The 19,098-nt window shown below is 36.1% G+C and overlaps 1 protein-coding gene and 1 non-coding gene across 2 annotated transcripts; one reads left to right on the top strand and one right to left on the bottom strand.

Moving 5' to 3' along the window:
* The first annotated feature begins 500 nt into the window (after positions 1-500).
* Positions 501-17,975, top strand: LOC141600475 (serine/threonine-protein kinase CTR1-like). The gene is made up of 16 exons (XM_074420716.1): positions 501-1,179; positions 2,587-2,888; positions 2,987-3,131; positions 3,266-3,369; positions 4,185-4,393; positions 5,575-5,973; positions 6,385-6,425; positions 8,710-8,781; positions 8,888-8,988; positions 9,083-9,167; positions 9,331-9,429; positions 9,601-9,669; positions 9,780-9,911; positions 15,070-15,164; positions 15,250-15,448; positions 17,695-17,975. Exons 1-15 carry the CDS (start codon positions 754-756, stop codon positions 15,356-15,358), a joined length of 2,388 nt encoding a protein of 795 aa, XP_074276817.1. The 5' UTR covers positions 501-753; the 3' UTR covers positions 15,359-15,448; positions 17,695-17,975.
* Positions 17,976-18,453: 478 nt separating this feature from the next.
* TRNAL-UAA (transfer RNA leucine (anticodon UAA)) lies at positions 18,454-18,536 on the bottom strand. Its single transcript has one exon. It is a non-coding gene; the product is annotated as a tRNA-Leu (tRNA).
* Between the last annotated feature and the right edge of the window lie 562 nt (positions 18,537-19,098).

Genomic DNA, 19,098 nt, shown 5'->3' on the forward strand with positions numbered 1-19,098 from the left:
ACATAGTCTAACAATCCACATGAGTAGATAAGAAAAACATTAAACTGTTTAGAGACTCGCAAATGGCTTCTCTTTATTTACCCATATGAGTTTTATTTGACCCGTCACAAACTTGTAATGAATACTATACGTTACCATTTACAAATGAGAATTTGTGTACTAGTATCTCCGTCTCGATCTATTACTTTTGTCGAATTTAGACCACACAAATAACTAAACCCACATACACATGAGAAATGACCCACAAAAGATTACCAAAACTAAAAATAGATAACTATTGACCGAGACGGGGGAGTATGATATATATATATATGAGTACTATATAAACCTTATTTTTCCTGTTTTATTTAACTCATCATTTTGTTAAAAAAACAGAAAATAGTACTCGTAAATGACAATTGTCTGATTTGATGTGTATAAAAACTGTACTGAAATAAATAAAACAAAAACAAAGAGCGTTCAGTTATACGAATACGTCAGATAACTACGGTTTGTAAACCACCGAACTAAACCGAATTTCCTCTCACGTCTCTCACTTTCATTCACAACCCAACAACCAAAAGTGGAAAAATAGTGGACTCATATCCACATTTTCCACACACTCTTCATACTTTTCTCATTCACAATCAAAATTTGGGAAAAATCAAAATCAAAATCAAACAACCTAAAACTCTACTTTACTCGAATTAATATTACTATTTATCAAATCTCCACAACAATGGCGATACTATAGTGTTTTGATACAAATTATCCATGGAAATGCCGGGAAGAAGGTCGAATTACACACTACTAAATCAATTCGACGATCAAACAATACCGCCGAAGTTCTCCGGCGGAGGTGGCGGTGGAGCAGTGTTAGGGTTGCAGCGGCAGAGTAGCGGGAGTAGTTTCGGCGAGAGTTCGATATCCGGCGATTATTATGTGCCGTCAGTTTCGTTTCCGGCGAGTGATTTCGACGGTGTTAGCTATTTACGCGATGTTGACGGAGGCGGAGGTTTGTCGAAGAGCTGGGCGCAGCAGACGGAGGAGAGTTATCAGTTGCAATTGGCTTTGGCGTTGAGGTTGTCTACTCAAGCTGCTTCTGCTGATGATCCTAATGTTTTGGATTCTGTGCCGGAGGATTTGTCGTCTCGGTTGTCGTCTTCCGAGTCTGCTGAATCGGTTTCTCATCGGTTTTGGGTAATTGTTGTGTTTTTTTTTGGTGTTTTGTTATTGTTTCGGTTTCGCCTTTTTTCGTTTGCATTGGACGTAGAAACTCCTTACTCGTATTATTCTTTAGTTTTGAATTACTCCCTTCGTCCCGGTCAAATGTTATCCTTTGGTTTTGGTTTTGGCACAAAGACCAAGGAAAGAGTAAGGGGTCAATTACTAAATGACAAGTGGAACAAATTGAGTGTGAATGATTAAATTGTTCATCAAGTTCATTCTTAAAATAGAAAGGACAACAACTCACCGAGATACCCAAATATGGAAAAGGACAACAAATGACCGGGACAGAGGGAGTACTATAGAGTTGAGCAAAATGGTGTACGGAACTAGTAATTTGACTAAGCTTATTCTTAAGTGGAGACGTGGGGCAGTACTCATTGGATGAATTCTCAACACAATAATCCGTTTGGGGAATTTGGAAACAACTTTTTTGTGTTAGCAACATAGGAGTTGGGTTAGGCTGCATATATTCGTTCCTTATCCTGCAATTGACGGGGGCATTGAGACACTAGGGTAATATTGTTGTTTTTCGTTGGTATGTTCCATACTGTTTTGCAACAGTACGAACTTTGAGGTCTAGATTTAGGCTGGTTAGTATTTTTATGATACTCCCTCCTTTTCAATCAGGTTGTGCTATAGTGTGTTATGTTGTTATGCTTTAAACGCGACTTCCGGATCATGTATGTTCATTTGGTTAGGATAGGGTAAGTAGATTTCTTTGAATCATGGGTATGGGCTGGTTGTAGTTAGATGTAGTAGTGAACTAGTGATCATATGTTCATATGTTTCTTGTTCTTGGGCTTAGTAGTGGGTTCATTTCACTTATAATTACATGGTTGTATTTGCTCACTTCTTGGTTGAAAACTTGAAATCGATGATCGTTGCCGGTGGGGACTGTGGGAATCAGGATACTGAAGTGTGTTTGTTTTGTATTTTTTGCTCGGTTATGGCCAAAGATCGAGTTAACGAGGATGAAATTGTACACGATCATGTGTCAAGGTTGCGTCAGCGTGGATGAGGTTGATAATAGCTCTTGCTCCACTGGACTGCAGTGGACGTTATTCGCTGCTGGTTGATGTGTAATTGTGTATCATTTGCTGGCAAAGTAGAACCTATTGTAGGAGTATCCCTCATAGTTTTGAGTTAAACTTCTTGTTTAAATGTTTCATAACTCTTCTTGGAACCTCCTTAATTTCGTCGTGCTTGATGCTTAGATAGTCAGGTCGAGACATTACTTTAGACAAGTATCCTGTAGTTCTAGTGCTATTTTGTTGGTTTTTTTTTGGCTGATTAGTATCATTATTGCCGATTTTTTTGGTGGTAATTTTGCCCTTTTTTACAGTCCTCTCAACGCTCATTAATCTGGTCTCTTACCAGGTAAATGGTTGCCTTTCTTACTTCGACAAAATTCCGGATGGGTTTTATCATATATATGGGATGGATCCTTATGTATGGTCCATGTGCGCTGATTTACAAGAAAGTGGCCGCATTCCTTCTATTGAGACACTAAAATCAGTAGATCCTGTTAATGAGTCTTCACTTGAGGTAGTTTTGATTGACCGGCATAGTGATGCCAAATTGAAAGAATTCCAGAATCAAGCTCTGGATATATCTTCTAATTGCATTACCTCTGAAGATCTTGTTGATCAATTGGCAAATTTGGTGTGCAGTTGCTTGAAGTGAGCCACTCTATGCTCCCTTGTTTTAACAAGATTTTTTCCCCCACATTTTATATCATTTTCCTCCCTGACATTAATTTGGCCCTCACAATCACAAGGGGTACAGCTTCAACCAGGGAAGAGGACTTGGTTCCCATTTGGGAGGAATTTATTCTTGGTTTAAAAGATTGCTTGGGATCTGTTGTGCTTCCCATTGGCAGCTTATCTACTGGCCTCTGCAGACATCGGGCTCTGCTATTCAAAGTATGTCGTAACTGGTAGATTGACTATGCATATTGTCTGAATTTAGCTGTCTTGTTTTACTGCCACCTGTTTTGATGTTTATGCTAATGAAAAGCACACTTTTGAATGACATTTGTCTCGACATTTGGTTGCAGGTCCTTGCTGATGCAATTGATTTACCATGTCGAATTGCAAAAGGATGTAAATATTGCAGTAAAAACAATGCTAGCTCTTGTCTTGTAAGGTTTGGTTCGGACAGGTACCTCATTAATACTTCACATCTCTATACCTGTAACTTGTGTGTGATCTTATGCCTGTGTCCATTTCTATCTCTGGTGCGTTTTTTTTTTTTTTTTTTTTTTTTTTTTGCTAAAATAGAAAATTATTATTTGAGCAGTACTATTTAGGTGATCAGTATTTAAATGCTTTGGACCTTAAAACTGCTCATATGGGAATGAGACATTTGAGGGTTCTCCAATAAGTAAAGCCTCACCTAAGAAAGTTCTAGTAATAATAGCTCCTTATAGTGCAATTTTTTTAATACCATGTACCTCCTTGCTCTTCTGAATATCTACGACTTAGCATGGCTTTACTTCTTTCAGATCAAGAATATCCTTCCTGTTTTATCAAAAATAATACAATGGCAGATATCAAAGAAATAACTGAAATGAAATTTCAACTTTCTTGGACTCTTGTATGTTGGGGCAAAAGCCAAGGAGAAATATAGTCTGCTTTAGAAGGCTCTTTGTAAGCTCATTGAAATTTTGTAGTTGTTTTGATAGATACTCCCTAGAGTCCCTACATCTTTATGGTACGAGATTTTTCAATTGTATTTCCCTATGGGCTTTAAAGGGATGCAATTTAAAATTAAAGAACATAAACAATGGATGCTGCCTTGATACTGTCTAACTATCTAGATTGCGTAGATTCTGCCTGCTTAGCAACTGTCTAACAAAGTTTCATTTGTTTCAGGGCTTGATAAACTCTCTTCTAGTCATCAAATATTTATGTTCACTGTTCCAGTCTTTTGCTGTGTATATACCTGTATTACAATCATTTTCCAACTTTTTTCAGGGAGTATTTGGTTGATCTGATTGGGCAGCCAGGTTGCTTATGTGAGCCTGATTCCTTGTTCAATGGTCCATCTTCCATATCAATTTCTTCACCGTTACGATTTCCACGATTTAGATCAGTTGAACCTACCATTGATTACAGGTCATTGGCTAAACAGTATTTCTTGGATTGTCAGTCTCTTAATCTTGTATTTGACGGCCCTTCTACAGGTGATTTTACACTCTTTCTTGACACTTCCAATAAATTAATTTGTCTTTGGTGTTACAAGTTACGGGTGTTAACTTTCTATTTAGGTTTCTTCAGAAATCAGAATCTAGAGGTGCTATTAAAAACCTGCATTTAATGTCTTCACATTTGAACCTTACGATGTGTGCGCTTTGCGCTCTTTAAGAGCTCGGAGAGAAATATGTGCTTAACAATGGTGGCAATGCCTACTATATCGAACATATTGTTTCTGAATCTATGAAAACCCCTTAGTTGGCTTAATGTTCAAGAAGTAGTGGTGGACTGGGGTTTGTTTTCTCAATACTCTAATGTGCCATAGTTGTACATTTTCTAATTCTGTAATTGTAGTATTGATATTGATTGGTGATTTATTTTGCACAAGTACCAGAATGGAGGTTAAACCTTGATATATAATCATATATTCTTTCTAAAAGACATTCAATTAAGAAACATGCATTTCTTCACTTTATTCCATGCATCGAAGACCCTTAGAAGTACCATTATCAGTGTATGTGGCTCATAACCCAACAGACCCAGATAAGCTCTTTTTAGCTCTTGCATTTTCTGCTGATAAAAACAGGCTGGAGCTTTAATAGCCCCTGTTCTTCGTGACAATAGCTGGCTGGATGCTTTCAAAGAAGCATTTATTGCCTATCAGCATTCGTCATTAGATTTCCTGGGTATTTTGTTCCCTAACATACAAAGTTCTTGTGAAGTTCACACGGTACTCACTTTGGTACATATAAGTTTATTTTAAGCTCTTGCAGTTTCTGCTGATTAAAACAGTCTGTACTCTGGAGGTTGATAGCCTCTATCTCCCCATCTCTTTGTGATAACATCTGGCTGAATGCAATTAAAAAAAAAAATATTAATTGCCTATCAGCAACTGTCTTTATATGTCCTGGGTATTTTGTGTTCTCTAACAGACAACATTCTCGCGGAATTCACACGGTACTCACGTTGGTAGTGATTCAGTGTGGGATTAAGGCTTTATTGTTGTCTCCTTGTTGATGATGATGTTGAAGTGCCCTTGTGGGCGCTTGAAATTTGACCTTTTAAGTTGCAAGTCAAACTCCAAACCATCAGTCCAACTTGTGCTACCTTGCTAAAATGACTGCTATATGAACATGCATACATCTTACACGACATGGAAATTTTGTATCAGGTGTTTTGAATGAGCAAGATGTGGGGGATGCAATGTATCATAAACAATTTGGTAGGAAGCTTCCCGATGGAAGTAGTACTGCCCTCAGTTCAATGAATGAGCGTGAAGGTTCTCAATTAGCTGGTCATGACAGAGAATCCCAGTTTTTTGAATCTAACCCTGCACAAAATATTGGACAAGCACCTAATGTTTTCAGACAACTCCATCCATCAAGTTTTGTTCCTCCCAGTGGACAAATAGGGACCCAACAATATACTGACTTAACTAGAAATTCGACAAGAAGTTCTAGGTTCGAGGCTAGTTTAGCTTCAAGCAGATCAGCAAGCGATGCGTCTCTTGACATGGATAATCTGATAATCTCATGGAATGATCTTGTCCTGCGAGATAGGATTGGAGCAGGTACATATTTTTGAAGTCTGATTTTTGATTTGTTGATCTCGTGTTATGTTTTTTAGTCACTTGTATAGCACTCTCTCCTGTAACTCTACAGGTGGCTATTTATATTTCCGTGATGGCGGTTTGATTTATGATTTAACAAAAAATACATTGACAAAAATTAATAAACTTGTATAATTAGATTTGTAGAAAAATAATTTCACACGAGTAGACATTTCATAATGTTTTACATATTTTGAGAGATGGGATTGAGTTTTAAATATTGAAGTGAGTGTTTCAGATATGTGAAGAATTACATATAAAAAACAAAGGGAGTATGTGTTTTCAGTAATATTTATTAACTGTGGAGCATTCTGTTTTTTTTTTCCTTTGCAATAATGGAGTTTATTCTGCATACTTTGTATGAATCTGCAGGTTCTTTTGGAACTGTCCATCGGGCAGAATGGAATGGATCGGTGAGCATCTCTTCTCTTATCTGTTGCCTGTTTTATTGGGTATAAACTGTTGTTTTGGCAAAGAATAAACTCAATAAAGTGTCTCTCGTCATTAGTCTTGTATGGGTTAAAGGTTTATCTCCAATCACTATGAAAGCATGAATGCTTGTTATATTCAATTTTGTGGACTCTGCCTTATATGATAACTATCCTAAACTAAGGCATTAAGTTTGACCAGTAATACCTTACTAACTACATGAGTTAGAACTAATGGAACAAATTAGTATTCTGAAAGACCCAGAGATTTATTGTTGTTTTGGCTTTTGGATATAATGGAACAAATTAAAATGGCTGTTAAAGTTCTCTGCGCTTCAATTGTAAAGACGCAGAGAGCTTTCACATTTTCGGTTAAAGGTTATATGGAAACACGTCCTGTATTGTCAGAGGAAGTCTATTTACGTGTGACTTCCATTGCCCTGGAGCAGACACTAAGGTAATGCTGATTATTTATTTATTATCACGTGAGGGTATTAGTCAATATGAATCTAGCAGATTTTTATAAATTTTCCCGTGTACTCCTATTTTAATCGCTGATTCGAAAAATCAGAGCTCCACTTCAATTGGCGAGAACATCACACCTAAATAACGGGATTATATAGTATTTGTTTCTTTATCTTTTCTATTGGAATTTGATTAATGATGTATCACTGTCACACCATACATTTTCAAAAGATGAAATTGCTGGTAGTCGTTGATCTATAGAAAGTTATAAACAATATTACCACATTCTTCCGCTCCTTTTTTTGGACTCTTCTACGACTCAACTAAATTTTCTTGTCATGAATCTGTCACTGTGGCTGTGTGGCATACTGAGATTAATCTTTTCCAAATGAAGATTAGTGATATCTGCTTTATGCACTATGTTTTCCATGACCTACCTGCATTTGATCACCGAACTTTAATATTATTGGGATAAATAAGAATAGTAGAAAGTAGAAACAATCACAAGAGCTCCAAAAGTTACCTTCTATCAGTTTCCTTAAATGCTAAACTGGTTTTGTTAGTTTATTAGTTTTCTTTCGGTTGTGAAGTTATCTTATTGCGCTGGCAAGCTCAAGCACTCATTTGCCAGTGTCCCATTGCTGAAGGCTCATAAGTCATAACTCAACCTTCAGCAACCTGATAAGCAGGGATGTAATTGGGGCAATGCTGGGTGGCTTAGGGCTTCACATTCACACTCACCAAGCAAAGCCTTCAGCTAGATCCACCCACTATCCACATGAATAAAGGTTTCCAGAACCAACCTGCCCCATCTACACTCCTCCCATCTAACTCATGACACTATCCACCATTATATTTCTTCATAATAATTCGTTCTTACTAAATTATAGAAATAAATTTTTGAGCTTCTCCCATGTAATAACTATTTAAAATAAGGGGAAAAAAGTATAGTTTCGTGAATTGGAAAAGGTACTAGCAAATATCCTTACAATGATAGGTAGTGGGTATGATGCGCTGATGATAGAAAAGCCATCCCCCCACTCCATCTTTCAGGACATGTATAATATGTAATTCCCTTATCCGCTCACCACCCACTAAATAACTACACATACCATTCCCAATTAGAGCGGATGCAATATCCACTTTTACCCATTCCATACTCTTTTGTTCCTTACATGCATAGATGTGCAGGTAGGTTTAAGTGTGTAACAATTCATTGCTTATGTTTAGGAGTTTACCTATCTGTTCCACATAAGTCATTCTACTCCATCATTACCTTGAAAGTACTCGATCAACCAACTTATCTGTAGGCTGTTGAATATGCTGTTTAACCCATAAAGACTATCTACTAGTGTTTTTCCCTTCTAGATTTAAAGTTCCTTGGGACTCAAATCATGTTTACAGTTGAATGTCTAGAAGCTGTCTGAAAGTTGTAGACTCCAGAGATTTCTAATAATGGATGAGGAAGGTATAGCGGATACTGTCTCTTATTGCATGTATAATAAATACTTCAAAATCACAGCAGTTTGTACTGTAAACAATGAAATTCGCAAATCTTGTACGAAAGCACATCTATTTGTCCTGTCTACTAATCGTATGGATCAAATAATATTATTTGTCATGAATGAAGCTACTCTAGCTCTTAGAAGCGGTTCTGAAAGCCTTTCACAACTGGACAAGAAACTCTCATTTTCGCTCCACCTCCCATTTTTTTACCGACATTGGAACTGTTTGTAATTTTATTTTGATTATTTCCCATCTTAACTCTTTACATCCTTCTGATGCTAAATAATTTAACTTGTAGGAGGAGGTTGCAGTCAAAATCCTCATGGAACAAGATTTTCATCCAGAACGCTGCAGAGAATTCTTGAGGGAGGTAAACATTAAGCAGGAGTCAGATGACTTCTTTTTCGCAACATTATTATTGTTTTTACTTCTCTTATCTGCAGTTTTCTTGTGGATGAAGTTTTCTTGTTAATCAGGTTGCAATAATGAGACGCTTACTGCATCCAAATATTGTTCTCTTCATGGGGGCTGTTACTGAACCTCCTAATCTGGCTATTGTAACTGAATATTTATGCAGGTTCATGTCCTTGGCCTACTTGGATATCATGCTTTTAGGTTTAATGTTATTAATGTATTCCACTGAAACAATCGTCTTTTTGGTCCAACTGCAGAGGAAGTTTATACAGGCTTTTACATAAATCTGGTGGTAGGGAGGTGCTGGATGAGAGGCGACGACTAAGTATGGCTTATGATGTGGTATGTTTTTTACTTCCCTCGAGTGTTTGCAGTTCTACTTCTCGTTGTACTTTGTAGGTTCTGGTCACTAGATGATGTAGGGTATACGTCAACAGAAAAAAGTTGAAGCACCACCTACTCATAATTCTTTTTGGCTAGTGATTTATTACGTTGTAATGTACAGGCAAAGGGAATGAACTACCTTCATAAGCGTAACCCACCTATTGTACATCGGGATCTCAAGTCTCCCAATCTGTTGGTGGATAAGAAGTATACCGTGAAGGTGATTGTTGTTGTTTGTGTTTATTTATTTTTGCTGACAATTGTGCTTGCGTGTTTTTTTTTTTTCAATATTGTTTCTTGACTTGTGCTGTTTATTTCCTCCTTTGTTATATATATATTTTTTAAATCATGCTATTGACTATCATTACTAATACTATATTTCAATATCTAGGTCTGTGATTTTGGCCTTTCAAGACTAAAGGCTAATACTTTTTTGTCATCTAAGTCGGCGGCTGGAACTGTAAGTCTTCTGGAGGCTAAAATTTTTTAGAGCGGATACATTTCATTTTCTGTTGCATTTGCTTAAATATTGAAATACTGACTTGTGAATCGCAACAATAATTAAAACAGCCCGAGTGGATGGCACCTGAAGTTCTTCGTAATGAGCCATCAAATGAGAAAGCTGACGTCTATAGCTTTGGTGTTATATTATGGGAACTTGCAACATTGCAACAACCATGGAGTAACTTAAATCCTCCTCAGGTTTGTCTGTTATCTTTTTTTCTTTTGTCTGTTTTTTTTATCGAGGGAAAGGTGTGTCTGTTATCTTCTAATATCTGCATTTGTTAACTATATATGGTGATTTTTACATGACAAATCTGTCTTATGCCCTCATTACATTGTTGATATTCTTTTGATGAATATTGTTGGTAGGACTGAAGATCGTAATTTTTGCTTAAGTGATAATCTTAGACTCATGCTTTGGCATCCACAAGCTAGTAGATTTATCCGTGTGATTGTTGTAGCTTCATTCCAGTTTTGGTATAAACTAGTCTTGATGCCCGCCCGTGGTTGAGCTACCTATTTATACCTATGAAATTTTGTTCGATGATATCTCTAGTTTCAAATAGTTCTGTTGTCATGTAATTTTACTTGAGTAAAACAATATTATGTGGTTAAAGTAACTAAAATTGTGTGTTATTTAGTGTACACTTGTCTTACTAGGTACTCGGTATATCAAATGTATATATGTAGTCTAAATCGGTACTATCTTATGTACCTTTTGTTTACAAAATTACTTAATAAGAAATTTTTTAGAATTTGCTCCCTATAAACTTTTTTGTTGCAAATTGTTACGTCTTTGAATTTTGGCTGAAGAACTTCAAAAAAACGGTATACCCTTTTCTTCCATTGCAAAAAGACCAATTAGCCGTTACGCTAGCTTTGCAAAAATTCATTAGTCACTTTTATAGTTATCCATTTATCCTCATCCTCTTTCGCCTTACTAAACCCTACATAATTCTACATTTCAACTCCGAGTTTTTTTGTTAAACACTGATATGGACCGCGTTTTGCAAAGAACTACTCTAGATTTATTTTTTGCCAAACACTACCCACTGTTACCAGCTTTGTTAAACACTACCAAGGGGGCGTTTGTTTCCTGCACGGGTATGGGTTTGGAATCAGGAATCATACCCGCCGGGTGGTATGGGTTTGAAACTTGATTCCTCATACCTTGTGTTTGTTTCATTTTTGAGTGGTATGGGTTTGAAACTTGATTCCTCATACCTTGTGTTTGTTTCATTTTTGAGTGGTATGGGTTTGAGCCTCCTCAATTAAGGTTAAAATGCGTAAATTAAAATATTGTAAATAATAATTTTCAATATTATAAAGGATAAATTACAAATAACCACCACGTATTTACGTACTTTTACAAATTACCACCACGTATTTGCGTTTTTACAAATAACCCCCGAACTTTTGCGTATACTCCCCAATCACCACCGTATTTTAATCCCGAATATCATTTTTCTTATTTTCCGTCTTGTTAAGTTACGATTTATGCTAAATACCCATATTACCCTCATTTAATTATACACAAACATAGCATACCCATATTCATGTTTTCCCCAATTTCCCAAATCAATTTATATCTCGAACCCTAAATCCCCCAAAGCATTCTGTCATTTTCCAGAACTTCATCCAAGATATGTTGCTATTAATTACACTAGATTCATCGATCACCAAAAACAAATCGTGGGCATTAGTTTATGAATACAATCAACAAGCTAATGATATGGGTCGCCAAAAATCAAGCGAAAATGAGAAGTAAGTTCTAGATTCCAACTTAATATTAGAGGAAACGATTTGGCAATTAGGAGAGAAAATGACCCTGGCTTCTTGCGATTGGAAGGATCCTAGGGTGTAAATTGATGGATTTGTTGATATTATCCAATGATTATAAATATGAGGTTCTGGGTTTTCTGGTGATCGGTCAAATACTAAGTTATGTACAGAGTTTTACTGTATGTCGTGAATTAATCATTTTTGTTTCTCTACTGTGTTGTTTAACGCATTTGGTAAGCAAAAGATAATGCACTCAATGTCCAACATGTTATGGAAATTGCATCTTTTGTTGCTTAATCTAGCTAATGATGTTTGAGCTGGAGTCAAATTAATTATACAGTCTAATTACCATTTGCTGTTCTTTCTTGTCATCTGATGTTGGGGATTTGGAGGGGGTATTGGAGTTGTTCGTATAGAGTTAATTTGTGTAATTAAATGAGGGTAATATGGGTATTTAGCATAAATCGTAACTTAACAAGACGGAAAATAAGAAAAATGATATTCGGGATTAAAATACGGTGGTGATTGGGGAGTATACGCAAAAGTTCGGGGGTTATTTGTAAAAACGCAAATACGTGGTGGTAATTTGTAAAAGTACGTAAATACGTGGTGGTTATTTGTAATTTATCCTTATTATAAAACCATGAAAATGATTATTTAATCAAATAAGTATATAAAAAATTGGATTTACAATATGCTATAATTTGTTTTTTCATATTTTTGTTCATTTTAGTTTGATACCCCTGGGTATCAATCTCATACCCCCGGGTATGAGAAACCCATACCTCATGGGTTTGAGGTATGGGTATGAAACCCTTGTATTTGCCAAACAAACACTTGGTATGGGTTTGACTCATTCCAAACCCATACCTCATACCTTTTTTATGTGAACCAAACACCCCCCAAGTAGTTTCTATAAAAAAGTCAAAACGTCCGTCATTGACTAGTGGAGTCACAAGCCATTGCAAATAAAATTTAATTTCCCTCCATTTCAGCCCACCACTATCAATTCCCTCCCAGTCTTCCTTATTATTAATATATTCTCTCTTTATGTAATACTCTTCCTTCTCCATATTAGCCTCACACTTCATTCTTGTTTTCCAAATTTACTCTCTCTTTACCTAGTACAAATGCTCTTATCAGATCTTAGTCATTACCAACTCCTCACAATAGCCATGTATGGTTCACATAATCAAAGGAAACAATGGTGAATAATGCTATCAATTTTTTTTTTTTTTTTTTTTGTAGAATCAAATTAAAAGCCCATTTGTCCTTAATATGACATTGTAATTAGGAGGGAAAAGTAGAAAAGGAAAGAAAGAGCTTTTACTCCGTTGGTCCTCCAACAAGAAAGAGGATGGTGACAATGAATGATTTTTGATTGAGTTATGTTGACTTGACCAATTAGAAGTTAGGAGTTACAGAAGAGTTGAAAGATGGAAGGGAAAACGAGGAACATAGACGCCATATAATTTCTTCAATCAGTGATGGAAATTGGAAAATTGACTTTGTTGTCCGAAATCTACTTTTGGTAGTTGTTAGCAAACCTTGGTAAATAGTAGTCACTGTTTGACAAAAAATAAAACTTTTGGCAGTTTTTCGCAAAATGGGATACTAGTGTGACAAAAAAAATCTTCAAAATCTGTAAAGTTCATCAATGGGTCATTCCTCAGGTGTAAATTGGAGGAAAGAACAATAGAATTTAATCTTTTAAACTTACTATGACATTAGTTCCTTGGGAAAGAAATTAAGGAGGAAGAAGTTGAAGAAGGCAAAATGATAAAGGAGATGAATGAGGAGAGATGAAAGGCGAACTTGAATGATAAGAGGAGTATTTTTGGTAGATAGGAAAAATTTACATTCATTTTGGATGGGAACTGCAAATATTCGCTGGAAAATGTACAAAAGGCCTGTCTGAACTCATTAGTGATAGATTACTAGATTGATGGCAATCGGTAGAAAGAAGTCCAAATTAGGTAGTGAGTTTCAAAATTTTCTTATTGAGTAGTCATTTATAGAAAAGGTAGCAAGTGCCAATTTAACCATTTATCTACAATAAAATTTATTCACTTGGTGCTTACTAACACTGTAATAGTGATGGAATAAAGCAAAATGGCTCACTAAAGTGGCTGCGCTTCTTTCTCTTGTGAAGTAGTGGTCCTTCGATGCAGTTCTCGACGCAATTTTCATCTTGGGTCATTCGGAAACAGCCTCTTTGTGTTGCTAACACAAGGGTAAGGCTGCGTACATCCGACCCCCCCCCCCCCCTTATCCCGCAATTTGCGGGAGCCATTGAGGCACTGGGGTAATGTTGTTGTTGTTGTTGTTGTTGTGGTGGTGCTTACTAACACTGTAATAGTGACTTTGATAGATCTTCAAATGCAATTCTTGAGGTCAATCAGTGAACTTTTGGTGACGGAAGATTTTCAAAATAGTGTAGCATCAAAGTGCAGGCTTATCTTAATTCGACGGCGCATTTTGGAAAGTTCTTAGATATGTTGAACTATTTTAATAAATACGCAGTTAAATAATGCCCGATTACATTTATAGTTGATTGATCAATATTTATTTTAAGTTTTATACTAAAAAATATACCTTTTATTCAGTATAATTTACTTTGATAAGTTTGATTTACACTTTAAAGTCAAATTTTAATTTATATATTCACCATAATTTCTAAAAAATTACATTTGTGAAAGTGCAATCAATAAAATCAGTATCATGTTGAATATAGGGACACAAATTTGTAATTTTCTATTATAGGTACAATGTCAAAATATTGTCACGAGTCACGACAAATCACATGATACTACCTTTTGCCAATGATATTTATCACTCTAGTTACAATTATCTGATTATTAACATAGTTGCACTTGATACTGTTTCAACTTGAGTTAGTATAAAAGAAATTTCAAAGTATTCTATTTCAGTTTTCATGATTGTATGGTTTTGTACCCCTAGTCCCCTATTTATATTGCAGTTATAGTGTATATGATAATGATTTTATATTTATTTGCCTCTCAATGCCTTCTTAAAGATCAATCATTTCTAACCCTTAAAACGGGCGCAATTGCGCTCCCTTAAAATGTGGCTGGCAACGCCCATCAACGATGGAATCGGGGCATTAGGATCTCCAGTGATAAAGGAGGTTTGGGTGCACAGACAGCCAAAGTGCAGGTCTTTCCCCTTCCTAGTGGTTAGTTTGTTCTATTGAGGGACTTCCCAAATAAATTTGGGCCATGCAAGGGTGCCTATTCCTAATCCTAGATGGAATGGGACACTTTTTAGTACATTATAGCGGTGATGGCCCCTATATGCTTGTTTGTTGCTGATGATGAAGAAGGGGAAAGTAGTACTATACTTTATTAACCGAAATGCATATGATCTAACTGATTATCTTACCTTGTGTGTAAATGAGGTTGATTTATCCACTGTACTAATCTTAAGGCTTGCTTCTTGGAGCTATTAGATTCTTCTGTCGACACTGCTTTTATATTTGCTTTAATTCCTTTATTGGCTGGGGACTTCATTTTTTTCCCTTTCGTTACAAGTTTTGTCGCTTATCCTTGTTTAGGTTGTTGCCGCAGTCGGTTTCAAGTTCATGAGACTCGAAATTCCACGCGACGTTAATCCTCAAATAGCTGCCCTTATCGAGGCTTGCTGGGCAGAGTGAGTAGAAAATCCAATTTTCCAGATAAGCAGCAGATTTATGAGTTTTCCATATTTTACTGATTAGCTTTTGTGTCTGTTGTAGTGAGCCACGGAAGCGTCCTTCCTTTGCGAACATTATGGATACACTAAAATCCCTGCTTAAATCTCCTGCTCCTCAATCAGTTAATGGAGATGCACATCTTCTTACATAGAAGTTATGATGATTTTCTTTTTCCTCTCATTGCTTGATTCTTTTCCTCATGTGATTGCTGGAAGGGTTCCAGTTCTTCCTACTACTTCAGGTTTGTGTGTCTGACGCCAACCTTCCTTTTCAGGCTTTTCTCATATATATGGCTTCATTATAGTTTGAAGTGTAGATAATACTTCTGACAAGGATGTATAAACATATATCTCACTGTCAGGGATGCAATTTATAAGTAAAGTTTCATGGACCCTGTATGAGCGACATTTAAAGTTGTAAACGCAATTCACCCAGCTATCATCTTTATCCTTGTGAAGTTTAAACTTGTTGCAGTTTATAATAAATTAATAAACTTATACTAATATCCTTCCCGGTGCACTTCAATTACTCGACCGTGATTTTTCAATGCAAATCATTTAAATTCGTAGAAGTTATCGCTGTCCATGGTATGAGACAATAGAATCTCAGTGGATCTTTGTGGTTGTTAGTTGTTAGATGACATGTAGGATACTTTTTTGCTGGTTAACCTACAATTTGATATTAGCCTGGGTGATAATTTCTCCTGCTTGCAGCAGAGCATTTGTGGGTGAACTATCCTACAAGCCTATAGAATAGCACTCTGTCTTACATATGAAGCTCCCCTCTCCTTTCATCCCTTATAGTTTTAAAGACTACTTTTCGTTTTTTTTAATGATCTAGCGATATCTGTTTTAGAGTTTCCTTGAATAAGATAAGAAGGTTAAGGAGAGGGATGTAGGGCAGGGAATGTTGTATAAGATATTAGGAAAGATTTTGATTTGACTTATCGAGATCCAGTTTCCTACAGCCCAACTTGTTCACCAGATAAGGGAGATTGTGTCTTCCCTCCCAAATCTCTTCATCCAAACAAGGCCTTAGTTATTATGTGGGAAAGACTATTTTAGATAGGGTTAATTGATGAGAATAATCCAAACTATGTGCCCCCTTCTTATATTAATCCAAACTATTGTTTAACTGAGAATAATCTGAACTATAGCCTTATTTTTCTTGTACTGAACTAATGCAATTTTTGACCTGTGACAACAGGTTATGTAAAAGGTAAGGTTGTTGTGGGTCCCATTTTTTATCTTCTTCCTTGTGTCTATTTTTCCTGGTTCTATTTTTCCTGGTTCTATTCATAACCCCAAACCCATAATTTCATGAATTTGTAACAAATCGTATAAATTCTTTTGATTCCTAATGTGCAATTAATGGACATTACCAAACTCCTCCATCTCCATTCCTAATGTGCAATTAATCCTGCCATCATCTGTCATTTTCATTTTCATTTTCCCTCCATTAATTCATCATTAATCTACCATTTTCACTCCTCTAAACACCATTAATACTATTAACCCAAACTCCATAGAAGTAAATCAACAAGTTACAAACCAAACTCCTTTGATCCCTCCTCCATTCACACCCATTATCACCACCATCAACAACCATTCACGCCCAATCCGAGCTCCGCTCGACAAGTTCACAGCCGCTCCATCACGCACCACCAGACCACCGAGCCGCATCTAGTCACCGATTCACCTTCTGCGACAAGCAAGCACCACGAATCTCGAACTCGGAACCAAAACCCGAGCCTAATCGATCCCAGTTCGTACGAATCATCTTGTCTAGCCACCACTGGAGTTGTGAGTTTTGTCGAAAGAAGACAAAAAATGATTTTATTGTCCTCATATTCATTAACGGATATTGTGTTTTGTATTTGGGGCATGTCGTTTCAATTATTTCATTGGGGCATTATAAATACTTGAAAATTAGAAATTTGTGGGGGAGATAGGGTTGAAATTGGATCTTCTGGGTTTCATTATCATCATCAAATTGATGGTGATGTTGAATTTGGAAACTAACGTTGATTTGTTAATTGTTGTTGTTTTTTATCCTTTTTTGCTGCTACTGTTGTTTATCCTAAGGTTTGATGTTGGTGTTGTTGGGTTTGGTGATTGATCATGGAAGAGAGATTGGATGAAGTTACCCAGTCAATGTTACTGTTATTTTAATGAATTATTCTCTTTTTTTTAAAAAAAAATAAAAAATAAAATTGGTGACCTGACTAACAGGTAGGGGGTTACTAAGTGTAGTATGAGAAGATGAGGTTAGAAGTATGAATTATTCTCAGTTAAACAATATTTTGGATTAATATGAGAAGTAGGGTCATAGTTTGGATTATTCTCATCAATTAACCCTTTTAGATATACAAAGACTAGATAATTTTTTTTTCGGTTGTCACATTCTGCTATATTTCTTCAGCAAGTTTTGTCAATATTTCTGAAGATTGAGCTTTTGACAGTCAACCGTCGTTCTCTGTTGTTGCAGGGTCAAATGCTATAAAAATGTAAATCTCTGTTATCTAACCAGTCAAGAATCGAATTTTTCAGCAAGGCTTCAATACTTGCACAGTTATACTATAGGTTATCAGTATGAATGCTAGTTGTAGTTTGTTCACAGTTGGTTATATAATTGTAATTTGTGTCATCGTAATTATTCACAGCGGTTGTATAATGTTGTTATTCACAGTTATATTACTGGTAGGCTGGTAGCCATACTAAGCAGGATTTAATATTTGTATTTCGCAATGAGAATGAATAGTTTGTTTATCTTGACATGAGAGCGAGGAAGCCGTTGCAACATTGATGCCGTTGCTGGTTTAACTACTGCGCAGTATCTCATCCTCTTTACTCCTGGAATAAAATTAATGTTTACCTACCATCTAAAATCAACATGCACGCAAAAGTAAGCGCCCAACTCATAATTGGCGATTTCGGTTAAAAAACTTCTTGGGAGAGAGATTCATCAATTCAAATTCTGGATTTTCGCACTATCTCCCTTCAACCCTTTGAGCGAAATGCGGCAAGTTTTCTCTTCGTACGGCTCGAGAACCAACATGAATTGATTGTATTGGACCAGTAAAGAAATCCTCGGAACAGACTAAAACTCAACCTCACATAATTGGAACAGAAGCCTATCTCATGATCGACACGACCTCCATAAACACCGCAGTCATTGAAACTCTCTCTTTACAAAATCAGATTACCAAAATAAATTTTGTAAAATCAAAAAAAAAAAATCGCAAAATGCAGGCTGTGGGGTTCGAACCCACGCGCACTTCTGTGCAGCAGATCTTAAGTCTGCCCCCTTAACCACTCGGGCAAACCTGCTAATTGTTCTATTCATCACGTATTAGATATATAATCATTGTTTTTCCATTGTTTTTCCAATTATTTTCCTTACCACTCTACCAAGTACACTACGTGCTATTCTCAACTACATACCATCTTCTTTTAGTTAAACTACCCCTACATAGTGCCACCTTAGTATTACTGAAACTCTAGCAGTTAACACTTTTCGTATTTTTGATGATTAAATTTTATCTCGTGGCGCGATAATAGAAAATGAATAAATCGAATTATTATTAATGATAAAATAAAAGAAATGATAAAACATAAAAACACAATAAATCTCTAGTGGGTACAACTGTGAAGGACAGTTGAACAGTGGGCATCTAATTTGATTGACTATGTGTAACACTAGACACTACGAACTATTTTCATCTACACAGCCTACAATTTGATAACAATTTCATCACTGCATGCGTCATATACTCGTTTAAATAAATATATAATGTATGGGGATACGACTTTTGTGATGCATGTCAAAGATTTGATGAACCTCTTCAAGTCAATATCCTTATTTATTTATTATTATTGGAAGTCAAAATGT

This window comes from Silene latifolia, chromosome 1 (genome assembly GCF_048544455.1).
Source record: "Silene latifolia isolate original U9 population chromosome 1, ASM4854445v1, whole genome shotgun sequence".
Lineage (NCBI taxonomy): Eukaryota > Viridiplantae > Streptophyta > Magnoliopsida > Caryophyllales > Caryophyllaceae > Silene > Silene latifolia.